The following is a 27,554-nucleotide window of genomic DNA, read 5'->3' on the forward strand; positions in this document are numbered from 1 at the left end:
CTCAGTCCCTTCCAGAAAAAGGAACCCAGGGAGGAAGTGGGGTCTCAAAACGACAAGCCTGAAGGGTGGGCCCAAGGGTGCCGGGGGGAAAGAGCCGTGATACGAAGTTAAATCCCACACAGAAACACAGAACAACCAGTTTAATAAAGGAGTGAAGTTCTTTGATTAAAAAGAGAGAAAATTCCTGTCAGAAAATGACCAGCAAGCGCCAAGCCAAAGAGACTCAGGATGACCCAGCTGCTGCGTCTGAGGAGAATCCTAATATATTGAATTAGAGATGATGAGGCTAAGATTGGAATTGTCTAAGGTTGAAGCAGAGAAAGAGAGAGAAGAGGCCAGAATGGCAGCTGCCCTTCATCTAGCAGAGATACAGGCTGAGAGAGAGAGAGAGAGAGAGAGAGATGAGCCCAAGAAGAAAGAGACAGGGAGGCCAAGATGGCCCATGAAAAAGAGAGGTTTCCTTTAAAAATGGAGGAGATTAAGGCGAGGGCAGAACTGCCGCAAGCAAGGTTGGGGGTGGAGATTTTGCCTCAGCAAATGTAAAGTATGTACAGTGGTACCTCGGGTTACAGACGCTTCAGGTTACAGACTCCGCTAACCCAGAAATAGTACCTCGGGTTAAGAACTTTGCTTCAGGATGAGAACAGAAATCATGTTCCGGCGGCACATGAACAGTTTCAGGAGGCCCCTGAACAGTTTCGGCTTACAAATGGACCTCCAGAGCGAATTAAGTACTTAACCCGAGGTACCACTGTAAAAGCTGATGGTGTGCAGGCCTAATGGTCAAAGCTTCAAAACGAGGCAAGTCAAATATTTTGGTCCCGTCCCAAGGGGTGGAAATATACAACCTGATTGGAGCAAGGCAAAGGTCCTTCAAGAGGGGCCTGGACCCTCCACAAAAAGAGAAAGAAGAGCTTTTCTGGGGGGACAGGGATATTGTCCTCCATTTCTTCCTCCTTTTAGCCCCCATGCTGCTCCTTGACATGACTGGGTGAAGAAAGAGCAGCCAGACAAGAGCATTTGGAGGGACCTGTGCCAGGCAGCGTTGGGACATTGAAAAACAGCCCTAGATCCGGGGTCAGCAAGCTTTTCCAGCCGGGGGCCGGTCCACCGTCCCTCAGACCTTGTGGGGGGCCGGACTATATTTTTTTGGGGGGGGGGAATGAACAAATTCCTATGCCCCACAAAGAACCCAGAGATGCATTTTAAGTAACAGGACACATTCTACTCATGTAAAAAGACGCTGATTCCTGCACCGTCCGGGGGCCGGATTGAGAAGGCGATTGGGCCACATCCGGCCCCCAGGCCTTAGGTTGCCTCCCCTGGCCTAGATGGACCTTGGGGTCCCTTCCAACTTTAGGATTCTGTTCTTCATTTTGGAAGGCGGACAAGGAGCAAGAGCAACCTGCCGTCACAGAAGGAAGAGGACGGAGTCTTCATCTCCTTGGTTGCCCTTCTCTGGGAGGGTGGGCAGATTGTGAGGAGCAAAAACGAGGAGGCGATGATGACTCTCACTTTCAATACTCCTACTATAGGTAGGCTAGAGAAGCTGTGAGATGTTTTGTTTCCAGGTTGAAACAATCCAATTCAGCAAATGAACAACTCTCTCTCTCTGTGTGTTGTTGCATCCATCCCAATCTCTCCAAGGATTTAAGGTGGTCACTCAGGGTTCGTGTTTCCTTTTGGAATGAGGCACAGAGAAGTCGCTGGTGTCTTCATGATATCTGGTTTATTGACATGAGCATGGAGATGGTGGGCTTTACAGCACTGACACTCCTAGAGGTTCTTGTTTCTCCCAGAGCCGCAGCTGTGGATTCCAGCAGACCTCAACCATCCTGCTCTGCCTGCTGCTCCGCTTCTCCATCCCATAACTCCTAAGCTCTGCAGCTCACCTTCCTTCACCTGTGGAAGAAGAGGGCCCTCTCACCTTTGCCTCTCCTACCGAGTCCCTTTGTTCTCTGAACAGCCCATGACCCCAGCCTCTCACTTCAGGGCAAACTTGTCTGGTTGAAGGAGCTTTGAAGACATGCTGATTCCAGAGGATTGGGAGTGTCTAGCACACAGGTCTGGCAACCCAAGTCTAAGCCAAATTCTAACACTTACTGAATCCAGGAATTTTGGGGGTGTAAGAATGCCAGCGTGTTCAGAACAGACAATGTCACCGGAGGGGGAATAAAAGGCTTCCTAGGAAAACCCCCTTGGCTGCTCCTGTGTTGCTTCCAATGTGACTTCACCAAGAACATACATTTATGGCTGAAATACAGACACAAAGCAGCAGATGGGACAACACAGAATGGCCCCCCCAGCCATGTCTGGCAATGTCTCCCCCCTCCAGCCCCCCAAGGGCCCCCCTCTTGCTGGGACAGGGCTCTCTGCCCCGCAGACCCCCAAGGGGACCCCAAGAGAGACTCGCCCCCCCCGGATCCCCAATCTGGCCCCCCCAAGACCCCCCCTCTTGCCCGCCCAGACTCCCCCTCGCAGCCCCAGGCAGAGAGAGGGGCTCCTCCTCCCGGACACGGGTTCCCCCTTCACACGCACACGCGCCCAGTCCGGCTTCTTCGCCGCCAGGCGCCCCCCTCCCCTCGGCCCAGGCCGCCCCCCCCCCATTGCCGGCCCCAGTGCGGCCTCTTCCCCTCAGAGGGAGCAGCTCTGCGCCTGCGCGACGCCCCTGACGGCTCCGCGGGAGAGAGAAGGGTTAAGGGGCGCCGAGCTGGCTTCCTAGAGAGGACAGGAAAGGAAGGCGGGCCGATGCTCCTCCCCCGCCTCCTCCCCTCTGACGTCCCTTCCGTCCCTTCCGGCCTCGCCTTCGCCTGCCGGGCTCTGGTGGGTCTCCTCTCGGGGGAAGCCTGGGGAACTCCCTGCCCCGGGAGGCGGGAAGGGGAGGGAAGAGAGGCTGGGGGTCCGGGAGGGAGCCAGAGGGACCTCAGGCCCCTGGCCAGGGAGGTGGGGCGGGACTGGAAGACAGGAGGGAGGGAGAAGGACATTAGGAGGGACATAATTGTGAGGGAGAAGTACAATAAGAGGGACATAATTGTGAGGGAGAAGTATATTAAGAGGGACCTAATTGTGAGGGAGAAGTATATGAAGAGGGACCTAATTGTGAGGGAGAAGGATATTAAGAGGGACATAATTATGAGGGAGAAGTATATTAAGAGGGACATTATTCTGAGGGAGAAGTATATTAAGAGGGACATAATTATGAGGGAGAAGGATATTAAGAGGGACATTATTATGAGAGAGAAGTATATTAAGAGGGACATAATTGTGAGGGAGAAGTATATTAAGAGGGACATAATTGTGAGGGAGAAGTATATTAAGAGGGACATAATTGTGAGGGAGAAGTATATTAAGAGGGACATAATTGTGAGGGAGAAGTATATTAAGAAGGACATAATTATGAGGGAGAAGTATATTAAGAGGGACATAATTGTGAGGGAGAAGTATATTAAGAGGGACATAATTGTGAGGGAGAAGTATATTAAGAAGGACATAATTATGAGGGAGAAGTATATTAAGAGGGACATAATTGTGAGGGAGAAGTATATTAAGAGGGGCATAATTGTGAGGGAGAAGTATATTAAGAGGGACATTATTATGAGGGAGAAGTATATTAAGAGGGGCATAATTGTGAGGGAGAAGTATATTAAGAGGGACATTATTATGAGGGAGAAGTATATTAAGAGGGACATAATTGTGAGGGAGAAGTATATTAAGAGGGACATAATTGTGAGGGAGAAGTATATTAGGAGGGACATAATTGTGAGGGAGAAGTATATTAAGAGGGACATAATTGTGAGGGAGAAGTATATTAAGAGGGACATAATTGTGAGGGAGAAGTACAATAAGAGGGACATAATTGTGAGGGAGAAGTATATTAAGAGGGACATAATTGTGAGGGAGAAGTATATTAAGAGGGACATTATTCTGAGAGAGAAGTATATTAGGAGGGACATAATTGTGAGGGAGAAGTATATTAAGAGGGACATAATTGTGAGGGAGAAGTATATTAGGAGGGACATAATTGTGAGGGAGAAGTATATTAAGAGGGACATAATTGTGAGGGAGAAGTATATTAAGAGGGACATAATTGTGAGGGAGAAGTATATTAAGAGGGACATAATTGTGAGGGAGAAGTATATTAAGAGGGACATAATTGTGAGGGAGAAGTATATTAGGAGGGACATTATTCTGAGAGAGAAGTATATTAAGAGGGACATAATTGTGAGGGAGAAGTATATTAGGAGGGACATGAGTGAGAAGTATATTAGGAGGGACATAATTGTGAGGGAGAAGTATATTAGGAGGGACATTATTATGAGGGAGAAGTATATTAGGAGGGACATGAGGGAGAAGTATATTAAGAGGGACATGAGGGAGAAGGATCTTAAGAGGGACATAATTATGAGGGAGAAATATATTAAGAGGGATGTAATTGTGAGGGAGAAGTATATTAAGAGGGACATTATTATGAGAGAGAAGTATATTAAGAGGGACATTATTATGAAGGAGAAGTATATTAGGAGGGACATAATTATGAGGGAGAAGGATATTAAGAGGGAAATACCATGAATCTTCCCTTCTCTCTCTATTCATAAATCTCTGTATGTCGGCCATTTTCCCTCCCTAATTCTTTATTTGATGGAAAGTCCAGTTTCCGAGGCGTCTTCCAGGGCAGTTCCACCCAGAGGGCCTTGCCACCTTCCCCTCGGATCCAGAGCAGGAAGTCCCCAAGGGACGGTGGCTGGAGCTAGACATGGGCCCTGCTGCTCACGAAGCCACCCAAGCAGATATGGCTGGGTTGGGGGGAAGCTCTGGACTATGAAGTGGGGTTGGGAGGGACCCCCACTGTTGTCCTGGCTCCAGATTACACTTCATACAAATGACTCACTTGTCACTCACAGTTATGACTTCTCCCTCCCCCTTTCCCCCCCATACAGCTTGGAGTCTGAGCTGTGGTGCAATCCAGCCCTGGTTCCAGATTACACTTGATACTAATTACACTTGATACTAATTACACTTGATACAAATGACTCACTTGTAACTCACAGTTATGACTTCTCCCTCCCCCTTCCCCCCCAGACAGCTTGGAGTCTGAGCTGTGGTGCAATCCAGCCCTGGTTCCTAGCAAGACTCATCCACGCTTCCTCAGGAAACATTATTCTCCTCTTCATCTTACAATAGAATAGTGTGTTTGATTCATACGATTTTCTGCACCTCGCATTGGTACCCACAGAACTTGGCAGAGGACCAAGGGGCTCCTTCCGATCTCTTGGAGACTTCCTGGGAGCCCAGATGGATGAGCAAGACTCAGCTGGCCCTGAAGCAGGAAGAGGCCACGCCCTGGAAACTGGGAGTAGTGGGGGATTCTGGGAAAACTCCATGCAGAGGATTCTGGGTGAGGAGGACACCCCTTGCTCAGAGGTGCAGAGCCAGCAGCTCAGTCAGTTCTGCTTCCAGGAGGCCAAAGGACCCCGAGAGGTTTGCAGCCAATTCTGCCACCTTGACCATCAGTGGCTGAAGCCAGAAAGGCACACGAAAGCTCAGATGTTGGACCTGGTGATCTTGGAGCAGTTCCTGGCTGTCCTTCCTCTGGAGATGGAGAACTGGGTGAGGGAATGCGGAGCGGAGACCAGTTCCCAGGCGGTGGCCCTGGCCGAAGGTTTCCTCCTGAGTCAGGCAGAGGAGAGGAAGCAGGCAGAGTGGCAGGTGAGAGAGACTTTCCTCTGGATACTCCCAAGGGGCTCCAAAGAGGAGGGAGAGTATTCCCAAATCATTTCCTAATGGCCCATCTAGGAACAGATCTTCTTCTTCTTCATATTATTATTATTAATCCTACACCCATGTGCCTTCCAGCACATATAAAAGCATAAGAAGACATCAGATGTCTTCTAAAAGTTATGCATTTTCTTATCTCCTTATCGCCTGATGGGAGGGCATTCCCCAGGGTGGGGGCCACTGTGGAGAAGGTCTTCTGCCTGGTTCCCTGTAACTTCACTTATCACAGGGAGGGAATCAGCAGAAGAACCTCGGAACTGGACCTCAGTTCATGGAGACGCTCCTTTGGGTATAGTGGGCCTTTCAGGCCGTTGAGGGCTTTGAATTGTGCTGGGAAACGTTCTGGGAGCCAGTGAAGATCCTTGAGGACCAATGTTTCATGGTCCTGGCAGCCAACCCCAGACACCAGTCCAGCAGAAGCAGGAAGCAGCTTTCACCTCTGTCCCCCGAAAGCGCTTGCCTCTGCCATTCCTTTTCTAACCCTTCTCCCCATTCTCTGTTTTGAATCCTTGTTGCTCTTTCAGAGGAAGGATCTTTGGGCAGAAATGGGTCTTGATTCTTCTGAGGCAGAGAAGACTCCGTTGGACGCCAGAGTGAGGCCTCTGGGTAAGGAGGAAGGAGTGTTTTCTCCCCCGTTTTGTCACATTCTCTTGGTTTTGAAACTAATCTGTGAGTTCTTTGCATCTTTTGGGGGAAGACACCTGGAGCCCAGAGCTCGGGGGGGGGGGAGATGTATTTTTGCACAACTATGATATGAAATGGGTCCAAATCTCCAAATGTACTCAGCAGGGGAGACGTTTACGATAGTAATTTGATTAGTTTAAAATTACAGTCCAATAATAGCCTCCTTATAACAATGCGAAATTAAAATACAATTACTAACACCAATCTTTAAGATACAAAATTATATAATATAGGTGGCCCCCCGCATGCTAAAACCGATTGTTTGATGATTTTCTTAGAATCATAGAGTTGGAAGAGACCACAAGGGCCATCGAGTCCAACCCCCCGCCAAGCAGGAAACACCATCAGAGCACTCCTGACATATGGTTGTCAAGCCTCTGCTTAAAGACCTCCAAAGAAGGAGATTCCACCACACACCTTGGCAGCAAATTCCACTGTCAAACAGCTCTTACTGTCAGGAAGTTCTTCCTAATGTTTAGGTGGAATCTTTTTTCTTGTAGTTTGGAACCATTGCTCCGTGTCCGCTTCTCTGGAGCAGCAGAAAACAACCTTTCTCCCTCCTCTATGTGACATCCTTTTATATATTTGAACATGGCTATCATATCACCCCTTAACCTCCTCTTCTCCAGGCTAAACATGCCCAGCTCCCTTAGCCGTTCTTCATAAGGAACTTAGATGGCTTTAAAAGAGGATAAGACAAAGTTGTGGAGGAGAAGGCAATATGTGGCTCTTCTCCAAGGTGGCTGTGCTCTGTCTCTGCAGTCGGAAGCAGCAGTGCTGAATCCCAGTTGCTGGAAAACGCAGGAGGGCAGAGGGCTTGAATCCTGCTTTCTGGTTTCCTATAGGCATCTGTGCTGGATCGGGCCCCTCTGGTTTGATCCAGCTGCAGGCTTTTCTTAAGTTCCTCTGACATGCCCCCCATTGAGCCTGAGTTGGCAGAAAGGCCAAAAGTAGTTCCTGCTCCTCAGTTGCACCTGGATGGAGGACTTCAACTTGTTCTCCCCCTCCAAAATAATTTCTGGGCCCAAGAGAGAACCCTGTGGCACCCCACTAGTCACTCTTCTCCAGGATGAAGAGGAACCATTGATGAGCACCCTTTGAGTTCGGTCTGTCAGCCATTTACAAATCCACTGAGTGGTAGCATAGTCAAGTCCGCATTTTACCAGCTTCTTTACAAGAATATCATGGGGCACCTTGTCAAATGCCTTGCTGAAATCAAGGTAGGCTACATCCACTGCGTTCCCTTCATCTACCAGGCTTGTAATTCTGTCAAAAAACAAGATCAGGTTAGTCTGACATGACTTATTTTTCAGAAATCCATGCTGACTATTGGTGATCACAGTATTCCTTTCTAGGTGCTCACAGACTGTTTGCTTAATGATCTGCTCCAGAATCTTCCCTGGTATTGATGTCAGACTGACTGGGCGGTAATTATTTGGGTCCTCTCTTTTCCCCTTTTTGAAAATAGGGACAACATTTGCCCTCCTCCAGTCTGCCGGGACTTCGCCTGTTCTCCAGGAATTCTCAAAGATGACTGCCAGTGGTTCTGAGATCACATCTGCCAGTTCTTTTAATACTCTTGGATGCAGTTCATCTGGCCCTGGAGACTTGAATACATCTAAACTAGCCAAGTATTCTTGTACTATCTCCTTAGTTATTCTGGGCTGTGTTTCCTCTGCTGAATCATTTGCTCCAAATTCTTCAGGTTGGGCATTGTTTTCTTTATCGGAGAAGACTGAGGCAAAGAAGGCATTGAGGAGTTCAGCCCTTTCTGTGTCCCCTGTTTGCATTTCACCATCTTCTCCTCTGAGTGACCCCACTGTTTCTTTGTTCTTCCTTTTGCTACGAACATACCCATAAAAGCCTTTTTTGTTGCTTTTAACCTCTCTAGCAAGCCTGAGTTCATTTTCATTATATTCTCTCTTAAGGCATTACAAGCCGTAAACTTAATACCTGTGGTCCATAACTTTTCCCAGTCAGCCATCATAATGTTATGTCCAAAATCTTGTGCCCATTTAATCATAACAGATTTAACCGTTTCATCTTGTGTATTCCATTTCAACAGCAAGTTATACATTCTTGATAAATTCTTAATTTTAGGATCTAACAATTCTGTTTCCAATTTTGATTTTTCCACCTGAAAACCAATTTTCTTATCCAAGTTATAAACCTCCCTTATTTGGTAGTAGTGAAGCCTGTCTCGTACTTTAGTTTTTAAACTGTCAAAGCTCTGCAGCTTTAATCTATCTCCATCCTGTTCCAAAATTTCCCAATATTTTGGCCAGTTTGTCTCCATATTAAGTTTTTTCAGAGCCTTAGCCTCCATTGGTGACAGCCACCTTGGTGTTTTTTCCCCCTTTTCCATTTTTTGTACACATCCTTTTTTTAATCTTAACTCGGTTAAAAGTTCTTTAGATAGCCACCCTGGCTTCTTTAGGCACCTTCCATGTTTCCGTCTCATTGGTATTGCCTGAAGTTGTGCTTTTACTATCTCCCTCTTAACAAACTCCCAGCCATCATGAACTCCCTTTCCTTTTAGTATTACTGTCCATGGGATCTCACCCAGCACTTCCCTAAGTTTTATGAAGTCGGCTTTCTTAAAGTCAAGAAATGGAGTCCTAGTATGCTTGGCTGCTCCTTTCCGCTGTATAGTAAACTTCAGAAGAGCATGATCACTCGCGCCTAATGATCCTTCCACTTCTACCCCACTAACCAGGTCATCAACATGGGTTAGGACCAGATCTAAAATGGCTGTTCCTCTTGTTGCTTCTCCCACTTTCTGGACAATGAAGTTGTCTGCAAGGCCAGTGAGGAAACTGTTTGACCTTATTGCTCTTGGCTGAGTTTGACATCCAGCAAATATCTGGGTAATTGAAGTCCCCCATTACTACTATCTCCCTTCCTTTTGCATGCTTGGCCATCTGTTCCAGGAAGGCATCATCTATGTCCTCTGTTTGGCTTGGGGATCTATAGTAAACTCCCACAATGAGGTCCCTGTTATTCTTCTCTCCCTTAATTTTGACCCAGATGCTCTCACTTTGGCTTTGAGGTTCTAAATCTTGGATCTCTTCACAGGTATACACATCCCTGACATATAACACCACTCCTCCTCCTTTCTTGTCTGGTCTGTTTCTCTGAAATAGATTGTATCCCTCCATTATTACATTCCAGTCGTGGGACTTTCCCACCAGGTTTCAGTGATGCCTATTATGTCATATTTAGTTTGCTGTACCAAGAGCTCAAGCTCATCTTGTTTATTTCCCATGCTTTGCGCATTAGTGTACAGACATTGAAGTCCATTAATCATTCCCCCGTGTCTCTTATTTAAGGATTTTTTCCTCCCACCACTAGGTCTGCATGCTGTTTGCTCCATTTGGTCTATGACATTTGGATGATCATCTTCATCAATTGATAGACTCCTACCTTCAGGAGCACTGTCTCCCTCCCCCACATTAGTCAGTTTAAAGCCCTCCTGATGAGGTTTCTGAGATTTTTGGCAAAAACATTCCTCCCAACCGTTGTGAGGTGCAGCCCATCGCTTGCCAGAAGTCCATCTTCAAGGAACTGCAGTCCGTGATCTAAGAATCCTGTTTACACCATTTGCGAAGCCAGCTGTTCACTTCCACTATTTTTCCTTCTCTCCCTGGGCCACGGTCGTTCAACTGGGAGCACAGATGAGATGACAATTTGTGCATTTAATTGCTTCAATTTCCTGCCCAGAGCCTCATAGTCTCTTTTGATCTTCTGGAGGCTATTGCTTGCAGTGTCATTGGTTCCCACATGAACCAAGAGGAAGGGGTATTTGTCAGTGGGTTTTATGATTCCTTGCAGTCGTTCAGTTACATCTTGGATCTTAGCCCCGGGGAGACAGCACACTTCCCGAGACATCTTGTCAGGCCCACAGATCACTGCTTCTGTTCCCCTCAGTAGGGAATCCCCTATCATCACTACACGCCTCCTCTTAGGTTTGGTCGGGGTTCTTCCGTGAGCTGTCCGTTCCAAGGTCGCCTGCACATTCCCTGAGGACTGACTTTGCTGCTCGTCTTCATATACCTGATCAACTGTAATGAGGGAGAGATCCTCAAATGGAGTCTGCTCTTCGTCTTCCATGCTAGGGGAGAGGACCTCAAAGCGACTGTGTATTTCTAAACAATCAGAGCAAACCCTGGGCCTCCTACTTCTTTGAGTCACGTTTCTCCATATATCTGGCTCCTGTGTTGGTGAACTAGCCTCCTTCTTAGGGGAGTCCCCTGTCTCCTCCTTGGTGGAGACGGTGTGCTCTGTTGCTTCCAAGAAGAGCTCCAGCTCTCTAATTCTTTGGAGCGTAGCCACACATTCCTCCAGTTGCTGGACTTTGCCTTCTAAGAGGGCAATCAACATGCAATTGCTGCAGGTAAAGCTGCTTGCAACCTTTGGCAATATGGCAAACATTGCGCAGGAACCGCAGGCGACTGCAGCTGTTCCCTCACTCTCCATCTTGAGGGGTTGGGGGTGGCTACAGCAGTCCTCCATCATAAGAAGCGTGAAGACAGGACAAATAACTCCCCCCCAAAAAAACCTAGGTGTCCCCCAACAAACGTTCTTGATTTCTCCATTCCAAAATCTTATTAATTTCAATTACACTCCTGTCAAGATAACAATCCTTTATACAACAACTGCAATATTAATGACTTCCATTCGTATTGAAACATCAAATAATATATAAAACTACAAGTGAGGCACTCCAGCAATAACCTTACTCTTCCTGTGTGTGACAATCTTTCTGTTTCTAATGTTTCTTCCTGTCCTTGTAAAATGTTCTGTCTATCTTTTCCTGGTTGTTGCTGTTCTCCATTATTCCTTGGACGGAGCTAATATCCCATTGTGGTTTCAGAAATTCTCCATCGCTCTGTCCTGTGCTTCGTTGTTTGGCAACTTTAACAGCAGCTTCAAAAATCAAAATGTCCAAATAAATAACCTCTTTTCGCCATTTTTCTTCTCCGCCTGGGAAAGAGAGGGATCGGTCAAACTGCAAATGACTCAGTAATGAACCTTATCAGCTCCTACACAACTTTCAGATTCCTTACATCCCTCTGTCTGGCCGAAGATAAATGTGCATTTATCCAATTAGATTAAATTCCAAGTCCTTTTAGCATTAATCAGTTCAGTCTGTATACAATGAAGGATGGGGAAGAGTCAGCTCTAATTTTCCATCGTAAACCTTTTGTAAAATAGAGCTTCCCTCCCTTTTTCCTTTTTTTCCCCACGCACAGTTCCATTTGATGTTATATTCCATGTCTGTAATCCAGTTTCATCCCTGCAAACCTGTACATATATAATTTGAACTAGCATTCAATGGTGGGTTGCCAAGTCATTAATGTAGAGATGAAAACTTTGTATAAAGAAGCCATAGGCTCCGCTCCCCTCCCCCCACCATCTTTTGCACCAAATGAAGTCTTCACTCATATACAAACTTTAAAGACCTTGCAGCTGGTTCAGTTCCGCAGTTTATGATCTCATCTCTTCCAGCAACGCCTGTACATTAGTCCAAATTGAGCTCTAATTGACAGGAGAACCTCTGCTTCTTAATGGCAGCGAAGGGGGGTTTTCGGCAGGCGAAGGGCTTTTGCACTCAGTGCCTTCCTGCCTCCCACAACCCATGCCGGAGTAAGAGCCAGGTACTGAGACAAACTGGGAGTGAAGCCCGTTCGCCCTGTCCCTGGGGGAACCTGCGAGGAGAATTACCCTCAATCATCCTTGTTTTTCCTTCTCCAACGATCTCCCGCTGCCTCCATTAAGGCAGAGCGGAACCGGAAGCTAGCAGGGGAGACTTGGACGAAGCCCCACCTGTACTTAGAGATGCACTGTTTCACCTCTGAGAGAAGCAGGCGCTCACGGTTTCCACTTATCTTGGTCTCTCCCAGGTGACGGAATGATGCCACCAAGACCTGCTCCTTCATCTTTTCATGGTGGTGGAGGGGAGGCAGCAGCTGTGGACCCAGATCAGGTAGGGGGAAGGAGCCTTGTGGGGAAGGACTGCTTGGATGCAGACTGGCTGGACACAGTTGGATGCAGAGGAATGGTGGGAGGAGCCAGAGAAGAGGGAGCCGACTGGGAGGAGGAGGAGGAGGTGTCTGAAGCTGGAGAGGGAGCAGAGGGAGTCTGGGGCAGAGAGCAGCCCAGACTCCGAGGCAGAAGCTGCAGCAGGAGAGAGGGATGAGGAAGGCAGAGAGGGGTCTGGCCGCTGTAGAAAACAACAGAGCCAAGGGAATGTTCTCTAAGAGGACAGCCTTTTCCCTTTTCTGTTAGGGTCCAGTGTGCTTTGAAGATGTAGCTGTCCATTTCACAGACAAGGAGTGGGCGTTGCTGGATCCTGACCAGAGAGCTCTGCATCAGGAGGTCATGGAGGAGAATCGTGGGATCTTGGACTCACTTGGTAAGGCTCCCTATTGGATCATCCTATCTGTTTTGTAATGCAAGACATCTCTCTATGTGACGAACCTCTGATATTTCGATGAGGCTCAATAGCGCCACCCACAGCACCTGGGATGTTAACACTCCCACAGCAAACCTTGGAGGGATGGCTATTGATTGTTTTCCCTGTGAATATTCTTCTTTCAGTTCTGCCGTTTAAAACCACGATCAGGCTGTCTGAACTGCCCAGGCCTTCTTAAATGTAGGATTCAGAGTGATTTGAGGTGTTGAAGTAGCTTCAGCCAAGTTTCCTGCTTATGTTCTTGCTTCTGTCTCTCTCTGGTTGACCAAAGAGTCGCTTGACATTGGAGATGGCACAGATTCCACAACTGAACCAAACAAACTCCATCCCAAAACAGAGCCAGGCTTTTTGAATCTCAGGCAGTGAACCCTGTAGTAACAATAATGATAATTTTATTATTTTTACCCTGCCCATCTGACTGGGTGGCCCCAGCCAACAAATAGAAAAACATAATAAAACATCAAACATTAAAAACGTCCCGATATAGAGGTGCCTTCAGAAGTCCTCTAAATGTTCCATAGTTATTTCCTTGACATCTGATGGGAAGGCGTTCCACAGGGTGGGTACCCCTATCGAGAAGGCCCCCTGCCTCGTCCCCTGTAACTTCTCACAATAATGTAACATTTAAGTACAGTGGTCTGGAGGTCGTTCTGGAGGTCTGTTCTTAACCTGAAACTGTTCTTCACCTGAAGCACCACTTTAGCTAATGGGGCCTCCTGCTGCTGCTGTGCTGCCAGAGCACGATTTCTGTTCTCATCCTGAAACAAAGTTCTTAACCCGAGGTAGTATTTCTCGGTTAGCGGAGTCTGTAACCTGAAGCTTATGTAAACCGATGTGCCACTGTAAGGAAACTTGAATAATGATAATAATGCCGATATGATAAGTTTCTGCTGCATTCTGTGATGTCGAGAATTTAAGAAAACATCCAAATTGGTTTAAGGTGATGCACATCATCATAAATTTTTAGCCACTAAAGAAATTTAAATTTGGCAGCTGCTACACACATTTGTTCAATATACGAAAAGTTTTTTTCAGCAGATAGAAGTAACGCGCAGCGTAAATTAATAATGCAGAGTTTTAAAGAATAAGAGCTTTACTGAGTTAAAATGAACTTCTTCATGTTCCAAACAGGTTGACTGAGATTCCATACTGACTCTGCTCACAACTGAGGCAGACTGACTCTGACTGAAATCTTTCAGAGAACACACAGAGAAAATGGCTGCCAAGTCACATGTCAGAGTGACTCAACAGTTAGCAGTTAGACCTGAATAACTTTAGTAGGCCCAAATGATTGTGCAGTCCCAGCACTTCCCAGCCTGCTTTGCTGCTTCTGCTCTCATGTGTCTTTGTCACATGACAAGACATTCACGTTTGCCATTTTTATTCCCCTACTCGTACATCGCCCACCACAAGGCAGCTGGCTATGACCAAGTCAGTCCAGAGTCAATGTTCCCAAATATTTCTCCAGCTCTTAAAATTTGTTTAGATTTATTACTGCATACTGAACAACTTAGCATATTGAATATATCTTAATTTTAACAGCGAACTTTCCTGCATTGGCCACCTTTTTCAATAAAAGCACATTTTATTTATGAAGATAGTACAGATCCGTATTTAAATTTGAATAGAATGACAGTACCAGGTTAAGCTGTACTTTAAAACCCCTGAGAGAGAAAACATCTAATATTCAACTTGATTTGTATACAAAACTAGACGTTTTTACAGAACAAAAGGAACGTTATAACATCTTTTTTTTTTAAATAAAATTTTTATTAATTTCCAAATTTTTAACATAAACAAAAACAACATAGAAACAAACACAAAAAATCATATTTTCTTAACCTTATTTCCATAACCCTCTTTTCCCGGACTTCCCCATACCTTCCCCTTTTTGCATCCTTAATTTTAAACCATTATTCAGCAACCCTTCTTAGCCAATTAAATGTAAATTCATTCTCCTTTTCAATTCCACCCTAAAGTTAAACACAATTTGCCGCTGCAATTCTACGTCTTCTTTTCCCTCAGCATTTTAGCACTCCTCAATTTTATAATAGTTCTTAAGATAAATCTTAAACTTCTTCCAGTCTTCTTCCACAGTTTCTTTCTCTTGGTCGCGGATTCTGCCGGTCATTTCTGCTAGTCCCATAAAGTCAATCACTTTCGCCTGCCATTCCTCCAGCGTGGGTAACTCTTGTGTCTTCCAATACTTTGCTAGAAGAATCCTTGCTGCCGTAGTAGCGTACAAAAAGAAATTCTTATCCTTCTTCGGCACCAGCTGGCCGACCATACCCAAGAGAAATGCCTCTGGTTTCTTATTAAAGGTGCACTTAAGCACTTTCTTAATTTCATTATAAATCATTTCCCAGAAGGCCTTAATCTTTGGGCAGGTCCACCAAAGGTGGAAAAAGGTACCTTCAGTCTCTTTACATTTCCAACATTTGTTATTGGGCAGATGATAAATCTTCGCAAGCTTGACTGGGGTCATGTACCACCTGTAAATCATTTTCATAATGTTTTCTCGTAAGGCATTACATGCCGTGAATTTAATACCTGTGGTCCATAACTGCTCCCAGTCAGCAAACATAATGTCATGACCTATGTCCTGTGCCCATTTAACCATAGCTGACTTCACTGTCTCATCTATTGTATTCCACTTCAACAGCAAGTTATACATTCTTGATAAATTCTTAGTATTGGGTTCTAACAGTTCTGTTTCTAGTTTCGATTTCTCCACCTGGAAACCAATTTTCCTGTCTTGTTTGTAGGCCTCCATTATTTGAAAATAATGGAGCCAATCTCGTACCTTGGACTTTATTTTCTCATAACTTTGTAATTTAAATTCACCACCTTCTTGTTCTAAAATTTCAGAATATTTCGGCCAATTAGTTCTCATATTAAGTTTCTTTACCTCCTTGGCCTCCATAGGTGAGAGCCACCTGGGAGTTTTATTTTCCAATAAATCTTTGTACCGTATCCAAACATTATATAGTGCTTTCCTGACAATGTGATTTTTAAAACCCTTATACACTTTAACCTTGTCATACCAGATATATGCATGCCAACCAAAGTTGTTATCAAATCCTTCCAAATCTAGAATGTCTGCGTTTTCAAGAAGTAGCCAATCTTTTAACCAGCAGAAAGCTGCCGATTCATAGTAGAGTCTTAAGTCCGGCAGGGCAAACCCCCCTCTTTCTTTAGAATCGGTAAGTATCTTAAACTTAATTCTGGGCTTTTTGCCCTGCCAGACAAATTTAGATATATCTTTCTGCCACTTCTTGAAACAGTCCAGTTTATCAACAATTTGTAATGTCTGAAACAAAAATAACATTCTAGGCAATACATTCATTTTAATTACTGCGATTCGACCTAACAAGGAAAGCTTCAGGTTTGACCATATTTCTAAATCTTTCTTTATCTCAGTCCAGCACTTATCATAGTTATCCTTAAATAAGTTTACATTCTTAGATGTCATGTTAATCCCCAGGTATTTTACACTCTTTGCCACCACTAACCCAGTTTCCTCTTGGAATCTCTCTCTTTCAACATTTGTTAAGTTTTTTCCCAGTACCTTGGTTTTTTGTTTGTTCAACTTAAATCCTGCGACCTGGCCGAATACTTGAATTAATTCTAGAGCTCTTTTGGTACTAGTGTCTGGCTCTTGCAAGGTCAATACTAAGTCATCTGCAAAGGCCTTCAATTTGTAGTGTCTGGCTCCGACCTGAATCCCTTTTACCAGCTGGTCCCCCCTAATCATATTTAGCAGAACCTCCAGGACCGATATAAAAAGTAATGGGGATATTGGGCACCCCTGACGTGTCCCTTTTTCTATAGGTAGTTCATCCATGACCACATTATTTACAATTAACTTTGCCTTTTGCTCAGAATAAATTGCACTTATACCATTTTCAAACCTTTGCCCTACCCCCATCCCATGGAGATTCTTTTTCATAAATTTCCAAGATATATTGTCAAAGGCTTTCTCCGCGTCCACAAAAATTAAAACTGCCTTTGTATTAATGTTCACTGTCAACATTTCTATAATGTCAATTATATTCCTTACATTGGTAGATATATGCCTACCCGGGAGAAAGCCTGCCTGATCTTTATGGATCTCCTCCACCAGCACCTTCTTTAATCTTTTTGCCAAAATGTCTGCAAAAATTTTATAATCCACATTAAGTAGTGATATAGGGCGGTAGTTCTTGATCTGTTTTTTATCAACCTCAGTCTTTGGTATAAGTGTAATGAAGGCTTCTTTCCACGTCTCAGGTGCCCTTTTCCCCTCTAATATCTCGTTACAAACCTCCTTAAGCGGCTGTATTATCCAGTCTTTCAAAACTTTGTAGTATCTGGAGGTTAATCCATCTGGCCCTGGAGATTTCCCCAGTTGCATATTTTGAATGGCACCCTCAATTTCTTGTTCAGTTATTTTCTCATTTAAAAGCAACATACTTTGTTGCGAAATTTTTTGTAATCCATGTTTCTTGAGAAATTCTTCCATTTCTCTTTCGTTTTCCGGCCCTGGAACATTATAACATCTAACTCCCTTCAGTTCCTCCCCTGTCCCAAGCATTAATTAGCATTGTTTCATAATTTGGGGCTGCACTTCTTCCCGAGACTCTAATCCGTTTGCCTCTTAGTTTCAGGTGGTGATGAATTGGAAATGAAGAACAAGGGAGACGACAACAAAATCCACACAGGGGAGGAGCCATATCAGGATTCAGACTGTGGAGAGGGCTTCAGTCAGAGCTCCCATTCCACTTCCCATCAAAGATATCCTCTTGAGAAGAAACCCTATCAGTGCTTGGAGTGTGGAAAAAGCTTCACCTGGAAACAGAGTTTCGCTGCCCACCAAAGAATTCATACAAAAGAGAAACCCTATCATTGCTTGGAGTGTGGAAAGAGCTTCAGTCACAGCCACAATCTAACTTCCCATCATAGAATTCATACAGGGGAGAAACCATATCACTGCATGGAATGTGGAAAGAGCTTCAGTCAGGGCTCCCATCTCACTGCACATCAAAGAATTCATACAGGGGAAAAACCCTATCACTGCTTAGAGTGTGGAAAGAGCTTCAATCAGAGGGCTAAGCTCACTTCCCATCAAAGGATTCATACAGGGGAGAAACCCTATCAGTGCTTGGAATGTGGAAAGAGCTTCAATCAGAGGGCTAAGCTCACTTCCCATCAAAGGATTCATACAGGGGAGAAACCCTATCAGTGCTTGGAATGTGGAAAGAGCTTCACTCGGAGTGCCCATTTCACTTCCCATCAAAGGATTCATACAGGGGAGAAACCCTATCAGTGCTTGGAATGTGGAAAGAGCTTCAGTCAGATGGCCCATCTAACTTCCCATCATAGAATTCATACAGGGGAGAAACCATATCAGTGCGTGGAATGTGGAAAGAGCTTCAGTCAAAAAAGCATTTTCACTTCCCATCAACGGATTCATACAGGGGAGAAACCCTATCAGTGTGTGGAATGTGGAAAGAGCTTCACCAGGAAAGAAAGTCTAACTGTCCATCAGAGAAATCATAAAGGGGAGAAATCGTATCAGTGCTTGAAATGTGGAAAGAGCTTCACCTGGAAAGAAAGTCTAACTGTCCATCAGAGAAATCATACAGGGGAGAAACCGTATCACTGCTTTGCGTGTGGAAAGAGCTTCAGTCACAGTTATACTCTCACTTCCCATTTCAGAATTCATACAAGGGAGAAACCCTATCAGTGTGTGGAATGTGGAAAGAGCTTTACCAGGAAGGAAAGTCTCACTGTCCATCAAAGAATTCATACAGGGGAGAAACCCTATCAGTGCTTGGAATGTGGAAAGAGCTTCAGTCAAAAGAGCAGTTTCACTTCCCATCAAAGGATTCATACAGGGGAGAAACCCTTTCAGTGCGTGGAATGTGGAAAGAGCTTCAATCTGAGGGCCCATCTCACTTCCCATCAAAGGATTCATACAGGGGGGAAACCCTATCAGTGCGTGGAATGTGGAAAGAGCTTCAGTCAAAAAAGCAGTTTCACTTCCCATCAAAGGATTCATACAGGGGAGAAACCCTATCAGTGTGTGGAATGTGGAAAGAGCTTCAGTAAGAGGGCCAAGCTCACTTCCCATGAAAGGATTCATACAGGGGAGAAACCCTTTCATTGCTTGGAATGTGGAAAGAGCTTCACCCGGAAAGAAAGTCTCACTGTCCATCAAAGAATTCATAAAGGGGAGAAACCATATCACTGCTTTGCGTGTGGTAAGAGCTTCAGTCACAGCTATAGTCTGACTTCCCATCGTAGAATTCATACAGGGGAGAAACCCTATCAGTGCGTAGAATGTGGAAAGAGCTTCAGTCAGAGGGCCAAGCTCATTTCCCATCAAAGGATTCATACAGGGGAGAAACCCTATCAGTGCATGGAATGTGGAAAGAGTTTCAATCACAGCTATGATCTCACTTCCCATCAAAGAATTCATACAGGGGAGAAACCCTATCAGTGTGTAGAATGTGGAAAGAGCTTCAGTCAGAGGGCCAAGCTCACTTCCCATCAAAGGATTCATACAGGGGATAACCCCTATCAGTGCATGGAATGTGGAAAGAGTTTCAATCACAGCTATGATCTCACTTCCCATCAAAGAATTCATACAGGGGAGAAACCCTATCAGTGCTTGGAATGTGGAAAGAGCTTCACTTGGAAACAAAGTTTTGCTTTCCATAAAAAAATCCATACAGGGGAGAAACCGTATCAGTGCTTGGAATGTGGAAAGAGATTCATTAACAGCTCCACACTCACTTCCCATCAAAGAATTCATACAGGGGAGAAACCCTTCAAGTGCTTGGAATGTGGAAAGAGCTTCACCTGGAAAATAAGTTTGACTTCCCATCAAAGAATTCATACAGGAGAAAACCCCTTTCAGTGCCTGGAATGTGGAAAGAGCTTCACCAGGAAAGTAGGTCTCAGTGCCCATCAAAAATTACACACAGCAGAGGAGTCATATCAGTGTTAGGAATGTGGAAAGAGCTTCAGTCAAAAAGGAAATCTCATTTCATCAAAGAATACATACAGGGGAGGAATTATATCAGTGCCAAGTGTGTGATTGGAAGGAGTTTTGAAAGTCTGGTCTCATTTTTAAAGCTCTTTTAAACAATGGACCTTTTAGAAAGACTGAGAGCTGGCTGAAAAAGCCAAAATCAGGAAACGTTTGGACAAGTTTGTTTCTTTTTGAAGGAAAATATTTCTTCTACTCTGAGCCCCTTAAAGAGAATTGGATTCCTGCCAGTCAACCACTCTTACCTGGACATCTAATTACTATGTCATCTTGGACACTTTCTTTTTTTTCTTCTTTTTTTATGGTTCATCTCTTAAAGTAATTATTTGGTTTATTTGTTTAATTCGAATCTGAATTTGAGAAATTGGATTTTATGTAAGACAGCTTATGTGTGTTGGGTATCAGGCTAGAAGGAAGAGGGAGAACAGGAAAAATGCAGGAAACAGAATCTGACTAAAGAGATGAAGGAAAATTTGGAGAAGCTTTTAGCCCAAATTTATAGAAATAGTGAAATGGTGACAAATTTGACCACTAAAGCAGAGACACTGACAAAGAAAACAGAAGCACTAGATGTCTCCATGAAAGGAAGGGAAGAGAAGTTTGAAAAGCTGGAAAAGAAGACAAAAAGTGGAAATCAGAACAGGAGACGCTTAGGATTGATGTGGACGGTTTGGGTGGGAGATAAGAGGTAGTTGCCGGCGCTTTGGCGGATCTTGAGATGAGACAGAAAGCCCAGCCTCTGAGACGGAGAGGAGGGAGGAGAGCAGGATTTTAGCAAAGGTTTGAGCGGAGTGGCTGGGAGTGGAAGAGGAATTCATGGAGGAGGCGCCACCCTCCTCACAGCCGGGGGGGCGGCTTTTGGGGTAGAAAACCAATGTGAATAAATCCCCCCAGTGCCACCCCCTGGCCGGTCTTCCTGTCTCCCTCTCCCTGTGCCCCCACCCTGCCCCAATCAAAGTCCCAGCCAGCAGCTGCCCCCCAGGCCTTCCTCCGCCCATCTTGGGGCCTCAAGGCATGCGGGCAGAAATTGGTGGGGGGCCAGGCTGGGCTCAGAGCTCTGCTTTCCTCTCCTTACACTGGGAAGCTTGTCCACTAACTAATGGATAAAGGGTTGTTTGGAAGACTAAGCCATCTCTACCCCCCACCCTGTTTTGAAATAAAGCCTATTTAGGAATTGGGGACATGGAGGAAGGAGAAGGTTATGTGCTAAGCTTGAATCCTAGAACAATAGGCAAGTAGGATCCTAGAATGCAACAACTGATTGGCTTGCAGGAAAAGACCAATCAGGCTCCAGGAGGGAAGCAGAATCAGCCAATCAGACTGGACTCGTCATGTAAATAATGTATATAAAAACCTGAGGTTTGGGGGGCAATTAAATCACTGTTTTACAAGCTGCAATAAAAAGCATGAAATCACTACAGGACTCTGAATATATTTCACTAGCGATGAAGGTGGGATCCTGCTGAGCTGTCTGCCGCGCAATGCACACAGCTGCCACACGCAACACAGAATTGCACTGGTCATCCAGGCTACAGCTCCAGAACCCAAGGACCCAGAATGGCGACAGACAACCGCTTCATGCCGTTCAGCCCAGCCTCAGGAGACTGGGAAGAATACGCCACCCAGCTTCCAGTTCCTCCTGGAGGCAAAGGACGTCATGAGACACAGCCAAGAAGAGGGCAACCTTCTTCAGCATCTGTGGAGAAGAAACGTTCAAGATCGCCCGAGCCCTCCTCGCTCCCACAAATATTGTGACCGTTCCCTATGACACGATAATAGAACGGCTGAAGGGGCACTTCTCGCAACAACCCTCGGGGGTAGCGTGTCGAAATGCCTTCTAGGCAAAGCGGCTGGTCTCCGGAGAAACCATAACCAGGAATGTGACCTCCCTCTGCCAGGCTGCCCGGCTCTGCAACATCACAGAGCTGGAGAACATGCTTGGCGACAGTGTGGTGGGTGGCCTGGGGGATGAGAAGCAGCAGTGGCGCCTCTACGCCAAGAAGGACCTGACGCTCCAGGCTGCCCTAGAGGAGGCTTTAGCAACTGAAGCTGCCGAGAGGTCAGCACAAGGATTCCAGTCAAACATGTTGTCCCAACCGAGGATCCACCACAAGGACCTCACTGACGACTCAGAATCCGACCGGGAGGATGTGCACTGAGTGCAGCAGCGCACATAAGCTGCACGCCCACCACGACAGCCTCGTCCGGAAGACGGGAACTGGGCAAGTTGCGGGGAGAGCCACGAGCAGAGGACTTCCCATTTCCGCAACACAGAATGCCGACAATGCAGAAAAGTGGGACACAACGCCCGGGTGTGCCGTGCCTGCCCTGCCCGACGCCTCGAACCAGATGGCCGACCCAAGAGTCCCAAGGTAACTCGACGAAGATCACAGACTGTCAGGTATACCAGTTGCCTCATTCTAATGCGGAAAAAATTTACATCGAGGCACAGATAGAGGCAGCCCCGTGCCGCCTGGAGCTTGATACAGGCTCAACCCTGTCCATAATTTTGGCATGGACATTAAGGAATTGTGTCTCAGTGGCAGCTCCAAGTTTGGACAGCCCCATTCACCCTTCAATGTACAATATTGAGGGCGGAAGTGGCGGTTGGACTTGATCGTGGTCAAGGGGTGCTACGTTAGCTTACTGGGGTTGGCGTGGTTTGGGCCACTGGGGTTAGCCATCACCGGGGTGAACCGCACCAGCTCCCGCGTGGATGTGGACACCATGTGCAAAGTGTTTTCAGAGGTTTTCGATGGGGCATTGGGGTGATATACTGCCCCTCGTTGGCCTACAACTAGACCCTGCCATACGACCCATCAGGTTCAAGTCCCACCAGGTCCTGTTCACCCTCAAAACCCCACATTGACAAGGAATTAGACTGGCTTGTGGAGCAAGGAGTGTTCGAGCTGGTGCCTAATGCCCCCGAGAAACCCCAATCATCACACCCATCAAGCCCAATGGCTCAGTCCACATCTGCGCAGACTACAAATGTACCATAAACAAGGCCCTTACGGCTCATGCATCCCTGGTGCCAATGGTCAGCCATGTCCTTGCCACCCTGGCGGGGTCTAAGATTTTTGGCAAGCTGGCCCTGGCCCAGGCCTATCAGCAGTTGCCAGTGGACGAGGCCACTGCGGAGGCACAGACGATTGTAATGCACAGGGGCCCGTTCCGTGTCAAGGGGCTGCAGTTTGGTGTCCGCGTGGCCCCAGGCATGTTCCAAAATCCAATGGACTCTCTCCTCAAGGAATACGTGGCGTCACACTCTTCTTCGATGATGTGTTGATCACCGGGGGCCACGCGGGGGAGTTTGGGGACACACTCCGCACTGTCCTGCACTGTTTCCAGATGGCCAGCCTCAAGGTGAAGCACGAAAAGTGTCTGCTAGGAGTACAACAGGTGGTTTTTCTAGGATTTACAGTAGATGCAGACAGAGTCCACCTGACCGGGGACAAGGTGCGAACTATTTGCGACGCCCCTACACTTAAGGGTAAGGCGGAACTCCAAGCCTTCTTGGGACTATTGAAATTTTACCATGCCTTCTTACCCCACAAGGCAGCAGTAGCGGAGCCCCTAGACAGACTGTTAGATAAGCGGGCCCCGTGGGTGTGGGGGCAGTGCCATGAGGCTGCGTTCCAAGCAGTCAAAGATCTGCTCGTCTTGAACCCAGTCCTGGCGCACTTTGATGAGAGGTTGCCGGTGGTGCTGGCATGCGACACTTCGCCCTATGGTGTCGGTGCCGTACTAGGGCACCAACGTCCGGATGGAAGAGAGGTGCCGGTGGCTTACTTTTCCCAGACCCTCTCCACAGCCAAGAGGAACTATCCGCAAATAGACAAAGAGGGCCTGGCAATTGTGAAGGGAGTAAAGATTTATTCAAAAAACCACCACAAGTCGCTGCTTGGCCTATTCACACCCGAGAGGCAGACCCCTCCAATACTATAACCCTGCGTCCTCAGGTGGTTGATTTTCCTCACCGGCTACTAGTATACACGGTCCACCAGCCTGGGAAGGCAATGGGCCACACGGACGCCCTCTGCAGACTGCCACTACCTAAGACTGGACCTGACCCCGCACCCGCACATGAGGTCATGAGCCTGGAACAGTTTCCTGACCGCCTCATTCAGGTGCTGGAAGTAGCACGCCACTCCATGGAGGACAGGGTCATCTCCCGGGTCCTGGACTGGGTGTGGCGGGGATGGCCCAGTAGCAACCCTGGGCCGGAATTTGCAGGCTATACAACCCGCAAACACAAGTGGTCAGCCCACATGGGGTGCTTGTTACGGGGAAGCAGGGTGGTCGTTCCCCAGCCTCTGTGCCAAAAGGTCCTCACAGCCCTACATGAAACACACCCAGGGGTAGTGAGGCCCTTAAGCTATGTGTGGTGGCCAGGAATTGATGGGGAGATAGAGGCCTGGGATAAATACTGCCAGACCTGAAAGGAGTCCTGCCCAGATCCCCCAAGGGGGGGAAGGTAGGAACCCCCGGACCTTCCAGCCCCGCGACCCAGTGTACGCAAAGAACTTTGGGGAGGGCCTGGCATGGGTACCCTCCACAGTCACCAGGGCGACTGGCTCCATGTCATACGAGGTGCTAATGAAGGGGGAAAACTTGGCGCCACCGCTGCGATCAACTGCTGTGATGGTTCCTGGGGGGGAACTGCAAGGAGGGCTGGAGAGAGGAATCCCAAGGGGATAGCAGAAGGGTGAGGCCCATAGAGCAGGAGGAGCCGGTAAGGGAGGCAGAACTAGGAAGTCCAGAAGTGACCGAGGCCGAGCAGCGACAGGAACCAGAACCACAACCGAGTGGACCAGCGGCATCCAACGCAACGACCCCGTCACAGCCGGCAGCCCTGGAACAAGAGCCGGAACCAGGAACCCCTACTGAGAGACACCCATGACCACAACGCATACATAGGTGACCGGCATATCTCAACGACTACGAATGCTACCCTTCTGGGCGCAACGGGAACTTAGAGGGGAGGGGGGTTATGTACTAGGCTTGGATCCTAGAACAAAAGGCAAGTAGGATCCTAGAATGCAACAACTGATTGGCTTGCAGGAAAAGAGCAATCAGGCTCCAGGAGGGAAGCAGAATCTGCCAATCAGATGGGACTACTTGTGTAAATGTATATAACAGCCTGAGGTTTGGGGTGCAATTAAATCACTGTTTCGCAAGCTGCAATAAAGAGCATGAAATCACTACTGGACTCCTGAGTAGATTTCAGAGAATCTAATGCATCTTTGGTTGGGGTTGTCCAGCAAGGAGATTGGAGATGGTTGCCAGTCAAAGTGTAGTTTAAGACGCGGGGGGGGGGGGGGGAGAGCTCCTTGTGAAAAGGGGGGCCAGTTTTGGGAGACATTGCAGCTGTGGCATTGGCAGCCAGATGAGGAATCCTGGAAGAGGACACTCCAAGCTCATCCAACCCCTGCAATCCAGGAACCCCGGTTCTTAGTCCCGCCAGCTCCCTTGAACTGGGCACCTCAGATGCCTGGAGCAGCGCCCCGTTGGAGAGCAGCCTTCGGTCGCCTCCGGAGCTGGCCGGACCTTTAGGGCGGCGGTTTCCATCCCCCCTGCCTTCTGCTGGCAGGCCCGGTTGGGAGTTGTGGTCCAAAGCCCATTGAGGGGGGCTGGTCCTGGAGGTGGTTTTCAAGTTGGAACAATGTTTTGACCCCTTGCCGAAAGGAGATGCCACAAAGTGTGTGTCGGGAGGGTGTCTTTTCAGTGCCAGGATACAAGGTGCTCTCTTGACCCGGGAGCCCAATCCCTCTCCCCCACCCCTAGAAAAGGGGGTCTTCCCCTCATCCTCTCCTTGCAGGACCCCCTTTTCCTTCCCCTTTGCAACTCTCTCTCAAGGGACCCTGGAGCCAAACACCTGCAGAGTTTTCCTTCTCAAGCCAAGGGTGGAAAGGAAGACATTCTTCTTGCTCTTGAGATGTCCAGAAATCTCTTCTCCTGATGCTGAACAACTCAGGCCTGCTGTGATGGGTTTCCTTGTCCCCTTGCCACTCAAAAATTCCATTCAACTGCCCCTTTCCTGATTGTTGGGTTTAATTACTTCTTTTAAGGGAAAGATGTTACGCTGCATCTCTGAGACACTGCACTTACTGCTGCTTTTTTCTGTTCTGGGTCTGAATAAAACTTAATATTGCTTTTTGTGTGGTCTTTTCCTGTTGCTCTTTATTTCCTTGTCGGTGGCATTTCCATCCCCCTTTCTTCTCCAGGGGCTCCAGGTGCCAGAGACCTGCTTCTCCCCCATGAGGGGCTCCTCCTCCTCCGGGACACGGGTTCCCCCTTCCCACGCACACGCACCCAGTCCCGGGTTCTGGGTCCGGCTTCTTCCCAGAGACCTGCTTCTCCCCCGCAGCCCCCCCAGGCAGAGAGAGGGGCTCCTCCTCCTCCGGGACACGGGTTCCCCCTTCCCACGCACACGCCCCCCCCCCCGCCGGCCCCTTCCCCTCCGAGGGAGCAGCTCTGCGCCTGCGCGACGCCCCTGACGGCTCCGCGGGAGAGAGAAGGGTTAAGGGGCGCCGAGCTGGCTTCCTAGAGAGGACAGGGAAGGCAGGCGGGCCGCTCCTCCCCCTCCTCCTCTGCTCCCCTCTGACGTCCCTTCCGGCCTGCGGACTCTGGTGGGTCTCCTCTCGGGGGAAGCCTGCGGAACTCCCCGCCCCGGGACGCGGAGGTAAACTCCTGGCTCCTTTGGCTTCCTCCTCCTCCTCCTCCCCAGGACCAGGCTCGGCCCGGGAGGGGGAGGGAGGGTGGGGGTGGGGGTGGGGGGTCCTCCAGGAATTGTCTCTTTCAGGCTCCTGGGGGGGCAGCGGGGCGGGGTCTCCTCGGGACTCTCGGCCTCCCGCACAAACGTCGGTTCCCCCGACTCTCTGGAGTCTGGCTGGGCAGAGGGGGGGGGGCTCTCTCTCTTTTATTGCCTCTTATTTCCTTTTCTTCCCCTAGATGTCGTTCATGTTTGAAAGGAGACAGACGAAAGGGGGCATCCAATACTCCATATCCTTTTATCAAAGGTAAAATCAAGTAATCTAAATAAGCGCACAAACAGAAAGGAGATTGACTTCCTACTTCTCTTTCCTTGGCATCTTGCAATAACCTTCATTTTAACCTGGCATTTTCCCTGCCATAAAAAAGGAGGTCAATATCTTTGCATCTCCCATCTTGACACGTATGCTTTAAGTTCAGCACATAATTATTTTGAAACAAGATAAATTGGTATTTGTCACAGTAACACACAAATATTTTGTTTTCAGTTTGAAACCTTGTTTCCTCCACCAAAACCTTCTGGTCTTCTCCTGTCGTATTCTTTGATAACCTTTTCCTTTTCTGGTGATTAACTTTAAAGCCTGCAAACATATCAGATGCAACACAGATGGAGCCTGTTTGTGTGTGTGTGTGTTTGTGTGTGTGTGTGTGTGTTGTTTCCTCTTGTTCTTTGAATAACTTTTTATTGGGTTTTATAAAGAAGGATCATAGGAATAATAAAGAATACAGATAAATAAAGCAAGTCTTCTCATGCCATTTGTATATCACAAAAGCAGCATAACAAATTTGCCACATCAGGTTCATTGTCAGTGG

General features: G+C 47.3%; 1 protein-coding gene and 1 long non-coding RNA gene across 2 annotated transcripts in view; one reads left to right on the forward strand and one right to left on the reverse strand.

The window, feature by feature from the left end:
• Nucleotides 1-2,646: 2,646 nt before the first annotated feature.
• The window catches only part of LOC307221084 (uncharacterized protein), a 42,213-nt gene continuing 17,305 nt past the window's right edge, over nucleotides 2,647-27,554 (forward strand). Inside the window, exon 1 of the mRNA XM_079985299.1 lies at nucleotides 2,647-2,823. Within this exon, the coding sequence (XP_079841425.1) occupies nucleotides 2,749-2,823 (75 nt within the window). The 5' untranslated portion in view covers nucleotides 2,647-2,748. The remainder of the gene's footprint in view (nucleotides 2,824-27,554) is intronic.
• LOC307221398 lies at nucleotides 20,748-26,094 on the reverse strand. Its single transcript, XR_013841367.1, has 2 exons — nucleotides 23,542-26,094; nucleotides 20,748-22,001 (listed from the first exon to the last, which is right to left on the reverse strand). It is a non-coding gene; the product is annotated as an uncharacterized lncRNA (long non-coding RNA).

This window comes from Podarcis cretensis, assembly GCF_951804945.1.
Source record: "Podarcis cretensis genome assembly, chromosome: 8".
NCBI lineage: Eukaryota > Metazoa > Chordata > Lepidosauria > Squamata > Lacertidae > Podarcis > Podarcis cretensis.